We start from the raw sequence: 19,060 nt of genomic DNA, 5'->3' as shown, positions 1-19,060 counted from the left end.
CATTACCATGATATGGTTTAACACTGATGCACTAATCAGATTGTTAATAATGTTTTGCAAGAGCAATGTAAAAAATAACAATTTACAGGAACACAAAAAAGACTGAAAAAAATAATTAAAAAAGGTTTACAAATTACCTTGTCATGAATAAAAATAAAACAAATTTCTCACGAAAGGTTTCTCAGACCTGGAACATTTTACATCTACTACTTTGTGTATTCATCTCAAAAGAGACATAAAAATATATTCACATTAACGGAAAACACACATATAAATATAATTCCGTTCCGGTGGGATATGGGAGAGAAAAGGCAAGCGTCCTAGTCACAGAGAACAGGGATGTTCAGACACAAGGTGTACCCTAATTTTTAAAAAATAATTTAAAATGCATATTCCCCTTCCCGCCCCATCTAGTAGTTATATAGTCAGCTGTCTATTCTTCAGACAATAAAAAGAATAGTGTTTAAATATTTTAAAAATCTTGGGAAATTATCATTGAAGCATTATGTTCTCTAAACACAATTCAGAAATTGTAGGTTCTGCATTCCCCCTCATTGATATTACTTTCTGAACTAGGACTGATAACTATGTACTTTTAAACTATCAAGACATGATGGTTTTTCATGATCTCTACAGATTTACCGTAAACATCGTATTGCTTTGAAATGGATGCTAAATAGACAAGATGAGAACCAGCCCTTCAAATTAACCCGCATTTTCTTTTCCAGATGGGATTGTGTATCTCATTGAACAAACTTTATGGTGTATTACTCATTTTAAAAAATTTTGAGTAAGAAGTTCAGTCATTAGAAAAAGATACATTCATTGTAAAACCGCTGTGTCCTACTATGCTGGATTGCAAAAGGGACAATGTTAAACCATTTTTTTTTTAAAATACTAAAGTCCTTCCTTGCCTGGCCTTCATGAGTTTGAGCCAAATTATTCCATGTGATTAGCTTGTAATCTTCCACTCTACATGAGGACACACATTTCATCAGTTCCAACCCGGTTACAGGATAGGACAATGAAATGATCCAATAGGAGAATGAAAATAAAATACACAATTTCTACAGAGAGCAAAATACAGCAAACCTCTGTAAATATTTCTATGGATTGTTAATGGCAATCATGAAGACATGTCTAACCTTGACTATTCTGCAATCCAAGAGACCGAGCTGAAAACTCATTTCTGCAGTAGTGGTATGCCAGTTCTGAGGCAAAATTGAGGCGAGACAATACCTCAACTGCTTTACAAAGATACTAAACGTGTAGACTGAAACTTATGAAATGGTGCAAAAGGACAACAGCAGCATTAAAAATAGATTTTTCTTTACTTTGGTGTTTAAAATGAAGATCAAGCCTCGTGGATGCTGCTCAGAAGAATGCGCCTGATGCTAATGCAGCTATTTCTGACAGATCACATCTCATGGGGAAGGTATAAGAATAATAAGTTGTTACAGAGGTACTTCCTGCCAAAAGCTAATCCTTCAAATGGCATGAATGTCCCAGAAATAAGTATATCTGCCACTGCATGAGCACTATTCCAACCACCCACAAAAACTACAGAGGTATGGAGGTTGCATGGATCTAAGTGGCTCTTCATTCATTTGGGATAAACCTACAAGAAGCTTGCAGCATCCAATACCAAGTGTCCTTGTTGAACTCAGTCCAGCACATGGAGTGAGCAACATGTGGGGTATCTGCCATTTATTGAGCAGCACCCCAAACAATAGATAGCTGCACAGAGTACACAGTCAACAAAAAGACCCCAAATTAAATAAATAAATTGTAATAAAAAAATATATATATGCACTATGGCAGTATTTTCAATTGTTAATTGGCAGGTTTTCAAACTTCAGCTAATTGTCTAAAAATCTCAATTAAAAAAAAAACAAATAACCTGGCACTTTATTATATACACTGTATGGCGCGGGTTATAATGGTTTTTAAAAAGTTCAACTGCCAACACAAAGGAACTCATGGCAGCTTTGTGCTCAAGGTTCGAACAGCCGTATCGACAAAAAAAAAGCAGCGACATCTGTAACAAAAGCGAACTAGCAACTAGCCATTTCTTTAGATTTGCCACAATTCTCCACCCAAACCCCTATGCCCAACCAAGTCTTTATAAAGATGTGGGATTGAGGTGACTGTAAGCATTTAACGCTGTAAAAATATGGAAAGGGTTTCATCAATGGTATAGAAACATGGGGAGTCAAGTTCCTTCTCAGCAGATTACCCACTTTTCCACTCTCGCACCTCTCAGAGGCGACACTGAAACGGAAAAAACTGTGACCAGATTTAAAAACTGTGAATGCCACATTACCAGCCAGACTGAAGGCCAAATAAGGGTGTCAAAAGACAATGGTATCTCCTGTTCAAATGCCTGGTTTGATGGCTATACAACTATTCTGTCTCTTGGCTCTGAATTAAGGAGAAAGTTGGCTAGGAGGCATGGCCTGCAAGAAACACAATGATTCATTCATTCCCATGAATGAAGGCTTTGGTACACGTACTCAGGCTGTCACCACCTGGTTCACTGTGCTATCATAGTTACCTATTTCTTCCTACCTACTCGAAAAAGAACCTCTCCCTCTTTCCATTCTAATTTTTTAAAAAATACAGTTATATTCAAATGTCCTATACGTTCAAGGGGTTTCAAACAAATACAGATGATATTATTTATTAAAAATCTCTGCTGGGGTTATAGATAGTGAGAGTTAAGGAAGAACATCTATAATAACCTTTGCACAATGTCATAATTCATTACCCACAGTCACTAGAAATCCACTCTGGAATAAAAAGTACTATTTAAAATCTCTGCAAATTCCTATCAAGATAAAGACACTTATTGTCAAGTTACTTCCTGTTAGTGGGAACATGAGGATCAGAAAAAAATTCACGCAAGCCCAAACCCTGCTTCAGAATTAATACAGTACAGCATTTAATTTAGTAACACAAATGGGGTTTCAATATAAGGTTGATGAGGGACAAGCCATAGAGCTGAGACCCTGCAATCCATCACATTAAAACTACGCGAGATAAACACTGCATTCAAAAAGCATGCCAAAGCCCCTTTGCATCAATAACCCAATAAGCCATTATACCCCAAATGTGTAGTGCTTCCTCTAGGCTTTGGGCAACTAAAGGTTTGTAAGTGTATTCAGACTTGCACATGATTCTATTCATTGTTTGCACACTTATTCGATTTGTTCAAAATTTCTAGCCTTCTCAACAAATTCAAAGGTTTTTTTTGTTCGTTCATAGGATTTGGGTGTCATTAAAAAAGCCAGCATCTGTTGTCCATCCATAACTGCCACAAGGAGTTGGTGGTGAGCTGCTTTCTTGAACTGCTGCAATCTATCTGATGCAGGTTATACCCACAGTTCTATTATGAGTGGAGTCTCGGAGAAGAATCAAAGAATACTGGATGCCCATACAAAAGATAAAAGGCAAATTCACCATAGTCTTAACAGACCATAGAATTGCTCTTTTATCAGGGAGAGATGACTGGTGGTGGTTTAAACTGAGGGTGACCATGACTCAGGCAAGATGCGAGGTTGAGAAGAGCCACAGCTGGTGCAGGAATTGAACCCACACGATTGGCATCTCCTTGCATTGCAAACCAGCCACCTAGCCAACTGAACTAACTGACCCCACACAAATAACTCTCTGAACTACTCATCCAATCCTTTGAATACTACACATCTTTGGGTAGGACTATGGGCATTGAAGGCAATTTTTAAGCCCCAGATAGCTAAAGGCGGTTAAAAATCAACAATACTGCTTTAAAAACCTTTTTCTAATCCATATAATTATAAATGAATTGACAAAAACTGCAGGTCATTGTACATGTTTAATTTCTTACTGGGACTGTAAACCGATGCTTCGTATGTTCTTTCAACTAGTTATGAAAAAAAACTTATGAATAAAATGTCAACAAAAATTGGTAATCAAATTGTTGCCCCTTTTCTGAAATGCCCTGCAATGCAGTAGAGGGGTGCGCCAGGAAACACAAACCAAATTGCCCACTGCTAGTCACTGTTCTCTTCCATTATGGACTTAACCTGCAGAAGTTTAGTAACACACATACTAACTAAAAAGGTAATAACCAAGTTTGTCTTAGCTTGGTATTGTGTAAAAGCAACCAGCAGTCATTTGTACAGCATTTCAGATTCTGTCTTCACAACTGTCAGTGCATACAGAACTGCTTCCCCCCACCACCCCCAACGTCCTCCCACCCAGCCCCCCTCCCACCAACCCATTCCAGTAGAACCCCCATTACCTGAACTTTAAAACCACACAGGGAAGGCTAGACTTCCTTGTGCTGTATATACGCTGCCCTGGCAATTCCACCACAAACTTGGTGAAGTGCAATGTCCTTCTTAAGTAAACACTGCCCTTTCTTACATAACAGGTTAATACCTCCCTACAAGCAAAGGTGCCCTCAAGAAAAAAGCTCATGTCATAGCAGCGAGAAACATGGTCCCAAAAGGCCGGTGGCAGATGGATGTCATTAAGCAGCAGTAACTGAGTGAAGGCAAATAAAACGTGAAGAAACATCACCGACCAAACTTTTGTCCAGATGCTTAACTGAAGAGGAACAATGGACAACAAATACCACATCAGGGAAAAATTCATCCTGAAACAAACAGTCTGTCTAGCTATCAATTATTGCTTAAAAGGGCACCGCTTTGTCAACAAAGGAGGGAGCATAAATGTGGAAAACGGGTTGGGTTAGTGACACATTATTTAAAATGAAGACAGTGCCCCTTTAAGGAAACAACATCCTGATCAGACAAACTGAACTTTTTTTTGGAAAATTCAAGAGAGTTTGGACAACAGGAGTCATATCTATAATCGGGACAATTGAAAACACAGGATACAGCTAATAACCTGGACAAGGGGATACATGGGAATACGGCTGTAGTCTGAATAACAATACACTGCTGTAGTCTGAATAACAGAATACACTGCTGTGGTCAGTACAAACACATTAGGTTTAGCGTCAATCTAAATAGCGCACAGTGCAAAACATTAAGGGATCAAGATCTTCAAACATTAAGTCAGTGTGATAAACCCACTTGAGATGCATTCATTTGGTCAAACAAAATGCCTGCGTTCCAGGAGCCAGTTATGGTAGCATTTCGGCACTGTAACAGAAATTATTTCCTTACTGTCAAAATAAACATTGTTAAAATTAAAAAGCTGCCACAACTGTAATGTGGTTGTGCAATATTTTAGCACATTTCCCCACACTACAATGCAGTACAGCTGTTAACTGGTGAGAGTGCAGAAAGAAGAATCTAGAACGTTGGCTAACATGCTAGATGGCATTTACCTGTCAATTTAATGGAGGCATTTAACACCTGCATTAAAATAATGAATTAAGAAACACTAGAATAGCATGTTAAGCATTCATATGCCTGCACCATCCATGACAATATCCTGGTGTTCAATTTTGAGATTCACTCATGGCCAAACTTGAAACATTTGCAATTCCCTACACAACAAACAGTCCTCAGGAACAGACACACTGACGGAATGATTAAAACAAGAGTATCAACATGAATTCAAGTGTAGACTACAATCTCTTAGCTGGATGTTCAAGGTTACCTTGCTACCTACTCCTCCAACATGAATGTACTTTGAAGAATTCCAAACAACATTTCAGAAATATATTAATGTTTGGACAGAAAAGCTCAAGTGAAGAGTTAAAGCTATGATGCAGGATAATGGTTGAAAAGAGCAGTGGTCAGGTGATATAAAGCTTGGTTTTAGAAATCTATTGATTTTAAGTGGAAGGGAAGACCAAGATGTTTTATATTCCAATTTACCCATGTTCTCTTAGACAGGCAAGACAATGATGTGACAGCCATAATTCTGGGGTAGTGACTGTTTGCACCACTCCATACCACCCAATGATTAATAAGTTTCCATCAGTGAAAGGGTTAAATAACGATTTTTTTTTTGCCCCTCCAACATCAAGAAATAGGTACCAATAAAACTTTTAGAGTTCAATTAATATATCAGTGGTGCTTCTGCATCACTAGTGCACTTCAAACAAGTGGTGTGAATGTCAACACTCACGTACAACTAGAAAGGAGTTTTCAGGGGTTACTGGGTTGAACGCACATCAGCAGGCTTTTCCACATTAATGAGGTCAGCATGAAGTTTCTATGTACCCTGGTTCCTGTTTCCTTCCCCTGTATCTTTCCACATGATTTTCTTAATTTCACTGCTGAATAGCCAGTTCACTAGTAAGTGCAGTACTACTTTGAAGCAACTAGAAAAAAACTTACAAAAATAAAACCCAAGGAAACATGAGGCAGAATGCTTACCTAGTTAGTGTTAATTTTACACTCTGCCATTCTAAACGAGACTCAAGTTCTAAAAATTCACAAAGCTTTAAGCTTAAACACGTGATAACTGCCTCCTGGAAAGAGGAGGGGAGTCGCCAGATTGAAGTGATTTTATGGGACTACAGACTTTACCCAGTATGGGTACAAACACGGTTCACTTCATTTCACTGCCATCTTACAGTAGCTCTGCAGTTGAGGAGCCACTGTCATTGGAAGAAAAAATTTGAAAAATAAGTTTGTTTCACGTTTTAAAATTATTAGAAACAAACTGCTCCAGGCCAGAAATTATAAACCACAAGGATCAAAACAGTTTTCACCCAGCCTAGCCCCTGCCTTTTCCACTGCACAGCTGTTAAAGATATTAATTTCCCTCACGTACGACCTTTATGTTTCTTTTACTTGAGAGGAGACCCTGCTCAAGTGACACAGCTAATTTAAATTGAATTTCAGTTTTTGTCGTTGCCTTGCTACATAATTGACTGGCAAGTTGGTAGCATTCATTCATTTCACTCAGTTCCATATGTGGAACAGGATGTTTTAAGGATGGAAATGGAGCTGTAGTCAATTAATATTCTGCCATGCAAATCTGGAAATGATCAGCAGTCAACACTGTTTAGCAATTTATTTTACCAGGTCTGCATTAAGACCATGAGCTCTATGAATGTGTGCGAATGGCATTTTTTTGCCATTAATCATTTGGCATGAACCCCACCTGTGCTCCAACCATCCTATGACCCTAGTGTTTAATTTGTTTTTCCAACAAGACTTTCATAGAGCAGATTGCAAAGCAACTTCACCACCATTTCCATCCCAGGTCTTTTCTTTCAGAGATCCCATAAAATCATGTCAATCACCTCAAGAGGGTTTTTATTTTCACCAGTTAATTTATTTTTTCCTCAGTTCAGGAACTTCCTGCATTTCTTTGCTCCGCAGTTACAAGGCAGTTTGTTGCTGGCATCTTCGATTGGGAACTTGTAATCGTATGTGAGTTCTTCACCACGGTAGATCTTTCGCACGGCGAAGATGACTATGTGTTTCTGTCCATCCACATTTATCACCCGTGAGTAGCAGTTCGGTTCACAGGAGTGGTTGATGAAACGTGCTGCATTTCCGTGCATCGTGGCATCCACAACTTCATAATCATCAATACGGAACATGTAACAACCGATCCCCTATTAATACAAAGAAAAAGAGAAAGAGTAGAAAAAATATTAATAAATTAACATTAGTGTATCTTCCCAAAAATACCAACTCCTGCTGGAGTACAGTCCTTAGGGCCTTGTAGCCCTTGGTTATCTTGCCCAAGTTTGTCTGGATAATGAGTACCAGTAAGGCACATGAACAAAAGAAGCATCGCAGCCAATTTTGACAGCTCTCACAAAGTTCAAACAGTTCATTTTCTAGTTTGGCCTGCAGCAGGGGCCCTGACAGACACTTAGTCATAGACTGGGGATATTGAAGCTGGCTGGCATCTCACTGTTGTTTCAGCCAAACCCAAATCCACAGATCTGTATTTGGTTCAGTATGACAGAGCTTTAATCTTATTGATCCACTGGGATGTCAAATTCATTAGAAAAAGGATGCAGAGACACTGGAGTAGGTGCAGAGGAGATTCACAAGGGTACTATTAGAATTGAGAGATGTAACCAATCAGGAGACAATGAACAGGCTTGGTGCTTCACAGGCAGAAAATTGATTAGGCCATTAGAAAATGCACATTACTCTCTGGTACTATACTGTTAGGTTAAGAGTGTTTTCTCCAAAAAGGCATGGCTAGAGAAGCTAGGGGTGCGAGCGGGGGTTGCAATGGGGAAGAGACAGCATGTGAGAAAAAACAGAAGGGAGAGAGAATATGTGCATGCATGCATGATAGACAGAGAAGAGACAGACACCTGCAATCGGAAATAATTAAGAATATAATAAAGGAGCCGAAAAATGTTTCCACGAGTGGGGAGCCCAGACTCAGGAGCTCTAAGTAGATGGCAGTCATTAACAAATCCAACTAGGAATTCAAGGGAAATCTCTCAGCTGAAAGTAATTCTAACATGCAGCTCACTACCAGAAGTAGTAGTTTATGCAACTAGGATAGATATGTATAACGGGTAGCTAGGTAAACAGAAATAAAAAGGAAGAAACTAGATTATGCTGTGAAGGTCAGATGAAAAGAGGTGAGAGGGTTCTTTGTAAAGCACTAACAGCAACATATCCCAGTTGGGTCAAATGCTTTGCTTCTGGTCTGTAATGTTATATAGTTGGGGCAAAAATTAATATTGTTATTTTGGGCAACACACTGCCTATGTTAGAGGACCTGAAGAAAACAAGCCAATAACAAAAATGATTCGTACATCAACCAAGAGGTAAAGGAAAGGACCATAACACATCATTAGCTTAAGTGACCAAAATGCTGAATTAATGTTTCTCATGAAATACTGTTTTTGGGCAAATTTGTCAATGTTACACAATCTGATCAAACTGACTATATGGATCACTTCAGTTTTGAAAATCATGTTAATCTCAGTTTCAGCTCTATACATATGGCTTTTCCAGGAATTTGTTCCTAGTTAAGGGGCATGATGTGATTAACAATATACACTTCCATTCCAAATCAGAAAACGCCATTAACCCCCCCCTTCACCAGTGACATTAGTCAGTTATAAGACGATATCATAAGGCAGATACAATTTCATTTTCATTCCCATTAAGCAGGCAAAACTACAAAAGCAAGCAAAAGCAATCCAAGCATTTTTAAAGTAAAATTTTATTCAACAAATACAGGAGCAAGAGTTGAAGAGAATGCATAGCTAATTGATCCGCAGTATTACTCACAGGTATCCCAGGGTCTGGATCACTAAGATGTTTTGCTGCTAAAGCTTATGCTGTTTAAGCTAGTATATCCTCCTAAGGTACTTGATCAGATAGTTTCTATGAGAGAGATATCTCATCAGGCACATGAGGCTGACTGCTGGGTAAGGTCTGTACAGATTGACAACTGCTTATGAATTCTGCTGCTTCTGGCCTTGAGATTAATGCCAGAAAAACTAGGAAGAGGCTAGCTTTTCAATCTCTCTTTATATACTTTAAAGCATTAGTTATTTTTAAGCAAGATGCAGGAAGTGTCAAACATGCCTCAGACACAAGACTTTGAGCAGGTGGTATTCCTCACTGAGTTGAGAGACAGTTTTTATCAAAATCACTGTCTGCTAAGTGTCCAGAGAAAATGTCAAAGGTGGCACTATATAAAAGACAATTTGTAATTTATAGATGGAGGGGTTGAAAAATCTGATTAAAATAATCAAAGTTCCATGAAGACTGGCAACTTGATAAGTATTTGCAATTGGCAGCAGTCAGGTTAGAGTGGAAAATATTGTTACAAGGTGCTCTAACATACAACAGCCTGATAGCTCACTCTGCTGTTTCAGTGGCAAAACAGCATATCCAGGTATAATTGGAGCGTGAGGGTGCAACAAATTCTAACAACATCCTCCATTTAAACTGTTGTTAATTAAATACAAATTTCACAGCAAGTTGTCCAACGTACAAAATAAAGGCACTTAACTGCCCAGTTTTGAAACAGTTCCACAACCAACTTGGTCATCCCCACAATGCGTACACTGAACATACAACAGCCAAAAAAGCTTGCACACAAACCAATTTTTAAAATGAACTGCAAAGTTGCTGCAAGTTAAACAACACAAGCAGATAAGCTGTTTTATTTCACAAGGAAGGCGGTGCGTCGCTGATGCCATAAAGATAGCGTTATTTCAGAAAGGGTTCATTAAACGGCGGAGAAATAACATCAGTGATTCCCACGATGGCTATCCCAGCACCTGTGGTTATTATCTAGCGTAAACCTGCACTAGAAACTCACCTTGCTGTCATAATATTTCTCTCGTTTGTCTGTGAGGACAGATCGAATGACATTACCCGAATATTCGATGACCATCTCACCTGCATCAATGTTTCGCTTACAGAAAAGGCCTCGTCCATGGATTGGTGACCTACAGCAGTTACAAAGACGGGAAGGGTGGAAAGGAAGAAGAAAGAGCACAAAATCATTCATTATGAAACTAAACTCGTGGTATCATGTCAGTTTTACTCTTGGCTAAGTAAAATTCCACTGTATGATAATTAAAACTCCAATCCCTTCCCAGCCAACTCAATAAGTCAGTCAGTTGCTTTAATGAGATACTTTGCTCCAACTGACAGTTTAAATTCTGCATAAACACAGAGTCTCAGTACTTATTAAAAGTGCACAGCAAACTGATACCAAGAACGTTCTCAACTTCTCCCTCTAACCTGCTTACATTGTTTGGAGTTCATCTGCTTGACCACATTCTTGGTCAGCTTCCCAAGTTTAACAATTTATAAACAGGAGATCATCCAGAACTCTAATGCCCATGTTCCAACTCATATCATCTTACAGCTACTTATCAATATGGTTTCACTGATCCATACTGGCTCCCAGTTAGGAGACAGCTCCATTTTAAATTTCTTCTATTTGCATTCAGCCACGCACCTACCCTACAACCCTCCTAAGATATCTGCACTCCTCCAATTCTGGTCTCCCGAACATCCCCATTTTAATCGCTCCACCACTGCTCACCCTGTCTTCAGTGCCGAGACCCAAAAGAAAAAAAACTTCCTCCTGAAACCTCTCCGCAAACCTACTAAAACTTTGCATGACAATGCTTATGTGAAGCACCGTGGAACAATTTACGATGTTGAAGGCTCTATAAAACCTCTTGCTGAGGTACAACTGTTCCACTGTAGTACACTGGTCTTGCTCACATCACGGACACTTGTTCAGAAGCAGCACATCAGCCTGCAGATTGAATACATTTACACAGAGTATGGAGATTTTAAAAATGTTTATTTCGAAGATCAGAATGATTTTGAATGGATGAACTAACACAATAGCATTTAAGAAACTGAAACATTTCTCACATTGATAAAAGGAGGAAGCACTTTGTACTACTGGGTTTGAACAGATCACTGATTTATCCTCAGAGAAAAGACTTCTAAGCTTCTTGCTTTCCGATTCCTCCCATCTTTTCTGGAAGGTACTTAGTTACACTAGAATACATTGTTAGCTTTAAGGTTCCTTAATTTGTTTATTTAAGGTTAAGAATGGTAGGGTTCCCTTTCCCCCCCTAATCAACTTGTTCAGAGATACTATTACATACCTCTAAAACAGCTGGGTCTTGAACCCAGGCCTATCAGTCCAAAAGGAGGGACATTATCACTGTGCCACAGAGGGCCCTGGTAGTTGTTAATTGTCTGAATACATAAATAGGGTGCAGCTGTTACACTGGATGTGGGATGAGAGGACTAGGACTGAGTAAACACTTCTCCTCAAATGACAAGATACATGTCTTGGTTTAAATCTTGCCAAATGGCTTGAACTGTATTAACATACCAGTCTATTGACCCAGTACATTGAACTGTATGACTGGCCATTCTTTGTACGTGCTAATCCAAACAACAAATGCTGAGAGGTCATTCAATCATCAGTGTATCACAGTTGGGCTCAATCCAATCCCCAACTGACATTCACATAAACACTTCCAGTGAGGTTTGGTGAGCAGCGTTCAACAGCAAGGATACTGCTTATGTTTTGTTTCTCAGCTCAAAGGCATTGACGTTAGCTGAATCAGGGGAGATTACAGGGTAAGGCCATTCAGTCAATTTAGCTTCATCCATCCAAAACCCCAGCTTGCCCAACTGGAGCATTCAATAATTTCTCCAGGAATTCCACAGGTCATGTCTCAGTTATTCAACCCGTAAATTAATTTCCGAATGGCAGTTTTAGTGTCAAGCTGAGCTTCATGGAATCAGCACTAACTTTCACCTTCGATATGGAAACTTTGTTAGTTTGAACTTTTAAAACCCATCCCGCTCTCTCAAATTCATTTTACAAATTTATTTTTCACACCTTCTTTGTACATCTAACAGCACTTTAGTTTAATCCTTTCAAAGCTCATAAAGCCTAGTATATCACCAATCTTTTTTCATACCTCTGACACTATAGGCATCAACCATGTTGCTCTCCTCTGACTGCCTCCGGTGTTGATTGTCTTCTTTGTGATAGCTTGACAAAAAACTGTACACAGAACTCATGGCACAGTCTGATGCATGCAAAATACAGTTCGAGTAAGACCTCCTTTGACTTTTTAAAAATTCATTCACAGGATGAGTGCACCACTAGCTCAGTCAGCATTTACTGCCCATCCGTAATTGCTCAGGGGGCAGTTAAGAGTCAACCACATTGTTACGGGACTGGTGTCACATAGAGGCCAGACCAACTAAGGATACCAGTTTCTTTCCCTAAAGGACATTAGTGATCCTGATGGGTTTTTCCGACAATCAAAATGGATTCCTGGTCATCATTAGACTCTTAATTCCAGACTTTTGATTAATTATTGCAGCATTTAATTTGCTTTGTTAATTGTTAGTCTGAAAGTGGGTGGCATGTCGAGTGTCCTGTCAAGCACGCACAATGTTTGCCGATGATTGCACAATGTTGAGCGCCATTTGTGACTCCTCAAATAATAAAGCAATCCATGTTCAAATGCAAAAAGATCTGGGCTGATGAGTGGCAAGTACTAATTGTAGCACACAAATGAACACCTCTTACTAGAGGCGATTTAACCACTGTCTCTTGACATTCAATGAAGTAACCATCATTGAATCCTCCACTAATCAACATCCGTAGAGTTGCCATTAACCAAGAACTCAACTGGACTTGTTAAATAAATACAGTAGCTACAGAATCAAGTCAGAGCTAAGAATACTACAGCAAGTAATACGCCTCCAGTTAAAATCTACAAGGCACAAGTCAGGAATGTGATTAACTACTTCCACTTGTCTGGATGAACACCGGCACAGCCACATCATGCCTGGATGAACACCGGCACAGCCACATCATGCCTGGATGAACACCGGCACTGCCACATCATGCCTGGATGAACACAGCTCCAACAACAGTCAAGAAGCTTCACACCATTCAGGACAATGCAGCCAGCTTGATTCGTACCAAATCCATAAGCATCCACTCCCTCCACAGTCAATGCTCAGTAGCAGCGGTATGTACTACCTACAAGATGTACTGCAGAAATTCACCAAAATTCCTCAGACAGAATCTACCAAACCCATGACTACTGTCATCTTGAAGGACAAGCATACAGATACATGGGAACATCACCACCTTCAAGTTTCCCTCCAAGCCACTCACCATCCCGACTTAGAAATGTATCACTATTTCTTCACAGTTGCTGCATCAAAATGCTGGAATTCCCTCACTAATGGCTTTGTGGGACTACCTACAGCACATGGTCTGCTGTGGTCCAAGAAAGCAGCTCACCACCATCACCTTCTCAAGGGCAACTAGGGACGGGCAATAAATGCTGGTCAGTCAGTGAAGTCCATGTCCCATGAGTGAAAACAAAGAAAATAACGTATAACTATTTCAGTACAATTCATGACATGCATGATGTCTATTTTCCCTCTTGAACATGCTGGACTATACACTTACCTGGATTATATTAAATTTCACATAGCTTTGCCCACTTACCTATTTATTCATATAACTTCATATTTTCAGAGCTGATTCTTCAATATCAACCTCCTCCTAGTCTGGCAACATTTTCAAATCTAACAAATTTTCATGGAATTTCTGTGTGCAAGTCAATGCAAGCCAGTCTCAGGAGACGCACCGTGGCTCTGATGTAACTCGTGAGAATGACTGCTATTTCCTACTCCTCAAACAATGCATCATCTATTCTTAAGGGATATCCTGACTCACCACCTTAAGTAGTTACCAGCGATATGAAATTTGCCAAATGTTTTTTGAAGCTGTGGGTATGCCACACCAACTTCTCAAACGAAAAAGGCCAACCAGGGTTAGTCAATCAGGATATTTCCTTTCTAAATCCAAATTAACTGCTGTTTAATATGCCATTATTGTATCAATACCAGGAATAAAGTAGACGATAAATCAATCTCATGATTTTAAATGGGACTGAAGATTAATGGTCCATAAATATTATTTACTCCATAGGGATTTTATTTGGTTCAGCACTTTGAGTCTGTCTGTGACTTCCAGCTTACTGGTACCAGTCATTAATTCTAGACAAGTTATTGACAGGTAGGCACAGTGAGCTGCTTGGAAGAAAGTAATCATTCGGGATCAACTGCCTCTTGCTCACTATCTGTTTCAAGTCTGGTTGCATCTTTTACGAGTTTGTGTCCTTTCAAATTGCCATCTAACTTTTAAAGTGTTAAAATAGTCAATTACAGTCTTATTTTACTTCCACAAATGAGTTCATTTCAGGATTCAGGGTAGCCAGCTCGAACTATAATTTAAAAAAACACAATTTAAAAATTTTTAATAATCCCTACAAGCCAGAAAACCTTCTCCTTGCAGTTTATTTCCATAAAAATCTGGGATTATTGATACTGCTAGCAAATCCAGTTTAATTTTAATGGCACCATTTCAGACCACACTCATTTCAACTGATGTGTTAAGTGAAGTAGATTTGAGCACGTATCATTCAGAGATCTAAAGTTACTCTGAATGATCAGAGAAGTTGGAATCGTGCATTCAGGAAATTAATATTCCTGAAAGTGGATTGGAATAGAAACTAGAAAGAGAATCAATCAAAGGATTAAGTAGGAATGGTGGATTTCGTGGTCTTTCAGTATCAGACTATTACGTTAAGTCATTCCTCTATGTTTACAACCAAGCCAGGATGGTATGTGGCTCGGACAGGAACTTTCAAGTGTGTAAGTGAATCTGCTGCCTTTGCCATCCTACGTGGCAAAAGTTATGGGTTTTAAGGTGCTGCCTATGGACTCTTACTGAATTATCACAGTGTATCTTGTAGATAGTGTCCACGCTGCCCTGTATCATAGGTTGAATCTTCAATGTGCCGGATGGGGAGCCAAACAAGTGGTCTGCTTTGTCCTGGATGGTGTTGAGCTTGGGTGTTTTTGGAGCTGCACTCATTCAGCCAAGTGGAGACTGTTCTTATCAATGCCTTGAGTTGTGTCTTGTACATGACAGGTTAACATTGGACTGACAGGGGGTACAGTCATTCTCCTCAGAATTGAGCCTCTGAGCTGCTTGTGTTGCCAAGGTTTCTATGGCTGGACAATAATATCCCTCAGGGTGTTTTTTTTGGGGGGGGGTGAAGGATCCAAATTTAGGTTCATTCTAGTAGCTTCCAGTCTAGCAGACCTCAACAGAAATCAAAATGGTCAGAATCGAGATGAGTTTGATTTTATTCAGAAGGCTTTCCAATAAGCAACTAAATGGATAATCATCAAGAAAAGCACTAGAATGATATCAGAATATATACTGGGAACTGACAGCACATACATAACAAGATCCCAAACAGATAATGTTGTACTCAATGATTTGCACCAGCTGCAAATATGTTTACACAGTGCCCTGAGTGTTGAACAATCCTGCAATACACTGTATACAAAAGATGATCATTTGTCCACATGAACCTGCTCTTCCTTTTTCTTTAGTTACTGTGGTTCTTATTTTTCGCATTCAAGTAACATGCAGTTAAATGCTGTATCCATTGAATTAGGTTCTCAGGCCATACAAAACCATGTCTTTGTGAAGCTACAATATGATCGGTTCAGCTAAGTTTGACGGTCTTACAGAAAGCTTAATTTTTAAAATCCTCACTTTGTGCGCTGTAATATATCAAAGTAACTCCAACAGCACAAACTATAAATTTGTGATAAGTTGACACTAACATAATGTAATGGAGCAAATCCATTCACTATTCCACTAGCAGCTTAACACACCTCTACACACAGTGCATACTATGTAGAATTCATTTTCTCTTACCGGTAGACACCAACTGCTTCTTTTGAAGTCTTTTTCAAGTGCCTGAATCGCATGGCCATTGGGAGGTCCATGCTAGTTGCCCGCCTACAAGGTCAAAGACAATAAGAAGTTACTGCAATGCTACCACTTCATTATAATTTTTTCCAGGATATTTACATTATAAACATCAACCTCTCTTCAAATGTATTTCTTCAGTTCCCTGACAGTGAAACTCAGTGACAAAGTAGTATTTATCTCAATTATATTTTTACTTCAAATAAGTATCTTTATGTACAAATTATCTTCTGAAACATAGTCAAATAAACTTACATTTACCTTTGAGCACCAGTAAAAACAAATTATGGGATACATTTTATGAATGGCATACTTAATACAAAACGTTTAAGAAATAAGCTATTCATACCCACATTAACATAACAGAAGCCAAGCTGAATTTCAAAAAAAAATCCCACCATGTGAAAAATCATGAATACCACTAAAAAATTCGCTTCTCGCATTATTGGCAGGACAAGTAATCTGGCATGGCATATTGTGTAAGTGACCATAATTCCACTATATATGATAGCTGCTCCAGTATCAGTATTTTGGGTATAAACTGTCCGTGGCAGTGAAAGGAAGAAAACCACCTGATACAACACATCGTTTTCTTGATGCATTGAGCCCCACCATGAGATATAGATTGCACTTTCAAAGAATCTTGTTTTTGTTTACAACAACTGGAGCCAAGGTTTAACATCTATAATGGCGCTGCTCTTTTTAAGATGTTGGTCCACTGGTAGGAAAAGGAAGCCATTCATCCCTCAAAGGCCTTTCTCTTCACTCCCATGGTTAAGCTGTATCTCAATTTATTTAATGACCACAGTATATATTTCTTGATATCCTTACCTAAAAAAAACTGGTTAATCACATACATGTTTACAAATTTATATACCTCTGGATAAAGACTTAGATTTCCGTATTTGGGGAATGTATAATTCAGTCATTGATTTTGATTCACAATAACTTCTAAATATTAACATATAACAAGTTGGATATGCGCTTATGATTAACTGAAGCCCACCGTGCTGATTTAAGCTGCACCTCTTCTTCCTCCTCTTCATTGGGACAATAGTCTGGTGGCTGCCGATGTTTTGAAGCCAAAAAGTTGAACATATCAAATGCTGACTTCCTGCATGAATAAAGATAAAGTAATATACCATGGATCTTCTCGGAAGTGCTATTGTCATGTGATAAGTGCGATATTTAATGCATATTTATCTTGCTTCACTCAATCTTATAACTCATGCTTTGAAAGACTGACGATCACATTGTTATTTCTTTCTTCTGTTGTTAACCCTGGGAGTGTCCTAGACCATGAAACTTCCATTCTCACTTCATTAAAATCAACAATAACCATGTTGTCCCAACTCTACTCCAGGACTTCAAAAACTTTAAATGTCTTGGGTTCTCAACAGTCTCTTTCTCTTCAAAAGTTTACAAAGCAGAATTGGCATAATCCCTAGAGGATTTACCGTTTCCTGCTTTGTGGTAATTCTGCCGATGAGTCCAGTCCTTCATCCATGATTCTGACATTGAGGGAAAGAAAATCCAGTTCAGACTTCTAGGGTTCCTGTATGTGCCAGTTAATCATGTTCTCTCTCTTAAATCTGAAACTCTTGTTGGGAAGCAAACTCCACCTTACCATTCAAAATTTTTTGCCTAATGATATCTTGTTGATTACTTTATTTGTAGCTAATGTAAATCCTGATCACTCAACTGCAACATGAAGTCACTTTGCTAACTATAATCAGCTCAGTGCAACAGTGAACAGCTTAAGTACAAATTTCTACGCTAGTGTTTTACCTTTGGTGTATTTCGGCTCTTGCTGATCCGTGGGGGTTGATAGGAAGCTCATCCACTTCCTGATGTTTGTGGAACTTGAAGCTGTAATTTTTGCAGCGCTTGGCTCCATAAAGCTGTTCGATTAGGAACACCACTGCATCATGAGAAATACCCAGCATTTTCAGTCCATTTATCGCTGCAAATGGAAACAAAAATAAAAACTAGCATTTGCGTATAAAACCCTGAAAATACTAAGCACATGGGTAGCCAAAGAACATAACTTAATACCCTTCAATGTGATGAACAGTTCAATTTTCTCATGCTATTTTATCAATTCTACTTTAAGGACAGAAAATATCAGTAATCCTGGTTAAATGATGTTATGTATAACCTATCGGGTCAGATGTGCGGGTCAGGTGAATTGGCCATGCTAAATTGCCCGTAGTGTTAGGTTAAAGGGGTGGATGTAGGGGTATGGGTAGGACAGAAAATATCAGTAATCCTGGTTAAATGATGTTATGTATAACCTATCCTTGTGTTCCTTCAAATGGAAGCACCCCACATGGAAGATAGTGGAAATATGAAACTCTCCCTTCTAAAGCTCTGTACAGAAAATTTCAAATTTGGGATTGAAAGTATTTTGTTAAAATGTGGTTAGTGAGAGCAAGTAAATAGAGATTAGATAGAGGCTGACCATGATGTAAGTGGTTGGTGGACAGGCTCAATGGGCCAAATCGCCTCCTCCTATTCCTACATTCAAGCAGTGCAGCTGAGATAAACAGACAGCAGGTCCTCTATACTCACAGTTAAATAATAAATTCAAGGACAAGTACTCACCATCAACATTTTAGGGGTTACCATGGACCACAAACTGACCTAGACCAGCCACTTAAATGGGCAGGTCAGAGGCTTGGAATCTTGCAATAAGTAACTTACCTCCTGACTCCTCAATGCCTGTTCACATCTACAATGCATAACTCAGGTGTGTGATCCAACATGCTCCACTTGCCTGGTTCAT

The 19,060-nt window shown here is 39.0% G+C and overlaps 1 protein-coding gene across 5 annotated transcripts in view; it reads right to left on the bottom strand.

Moving 5' to 3' along the window:
• Window positions 1–4,267: 4,267 nt before the first annotated feature.
• kmt2a (lysine (K)-specific methyltransferase 2A) overlaps window positions 4,268–19,060 on the bottom strand; it is a 146,342-nt gene continuing 131,549 nt past the window's right edge. For 4 of the 5 annotated variants that reach the window (XM_043676499.1, XM_043676500.1, XM_043676501.1 and 1 more), the window contains exons 32-36: window positions 18,064–18,238; window positions 17,282–17,389; window positions 16,222–16,305; window positions 10,228–10,357; window positions 4,268–7,531 (exon numbers count right to left, since the gene is read on the bottom strand). In XM_043676499.1, coding sequence (XP_043532434.1) covers window positions 7,256–7,531; window positions 10,228–10,357; window positions 16,222–16,305; window positions 17,282–17,389; window positions 18,064–18,238 — 773 coding nt within the window. In that variant the 3' untranslated portion in view covers window positions 4,268–7,255. The remainder of the gene's footprint in view (window positions 7,532–10,227; window positions 10,358–16,221; window positions 16,306–17,281; window positions 17,390–18,063; window positions 18,239–19,060) is intronic. The other variant, XM_043676503.1, reaches the window with a different exon arrangement.

Source organism: Chiloscyllium plagiosum, chromosome 35, assembly GCF_004010195.1.
Source record: "Chiloscyllium plagiosum isolate BGI_BamShark_2017 chromosome 35, ASM401019v2, whole genome shotgun sequence".
Lineage (NCBI taxonomy): Eukaryota > Metazoa > Chordata > Chondrichthyes > Orectolobiformes > Hemiscylliidae > Chiloscyllium > Chiloscyllium plagiosum.
The sequence above is the reverse complement of the archived record's forward strand: the minus strand, read 5'-3'. Positions and strand labels throughout refer to the sequence as shown.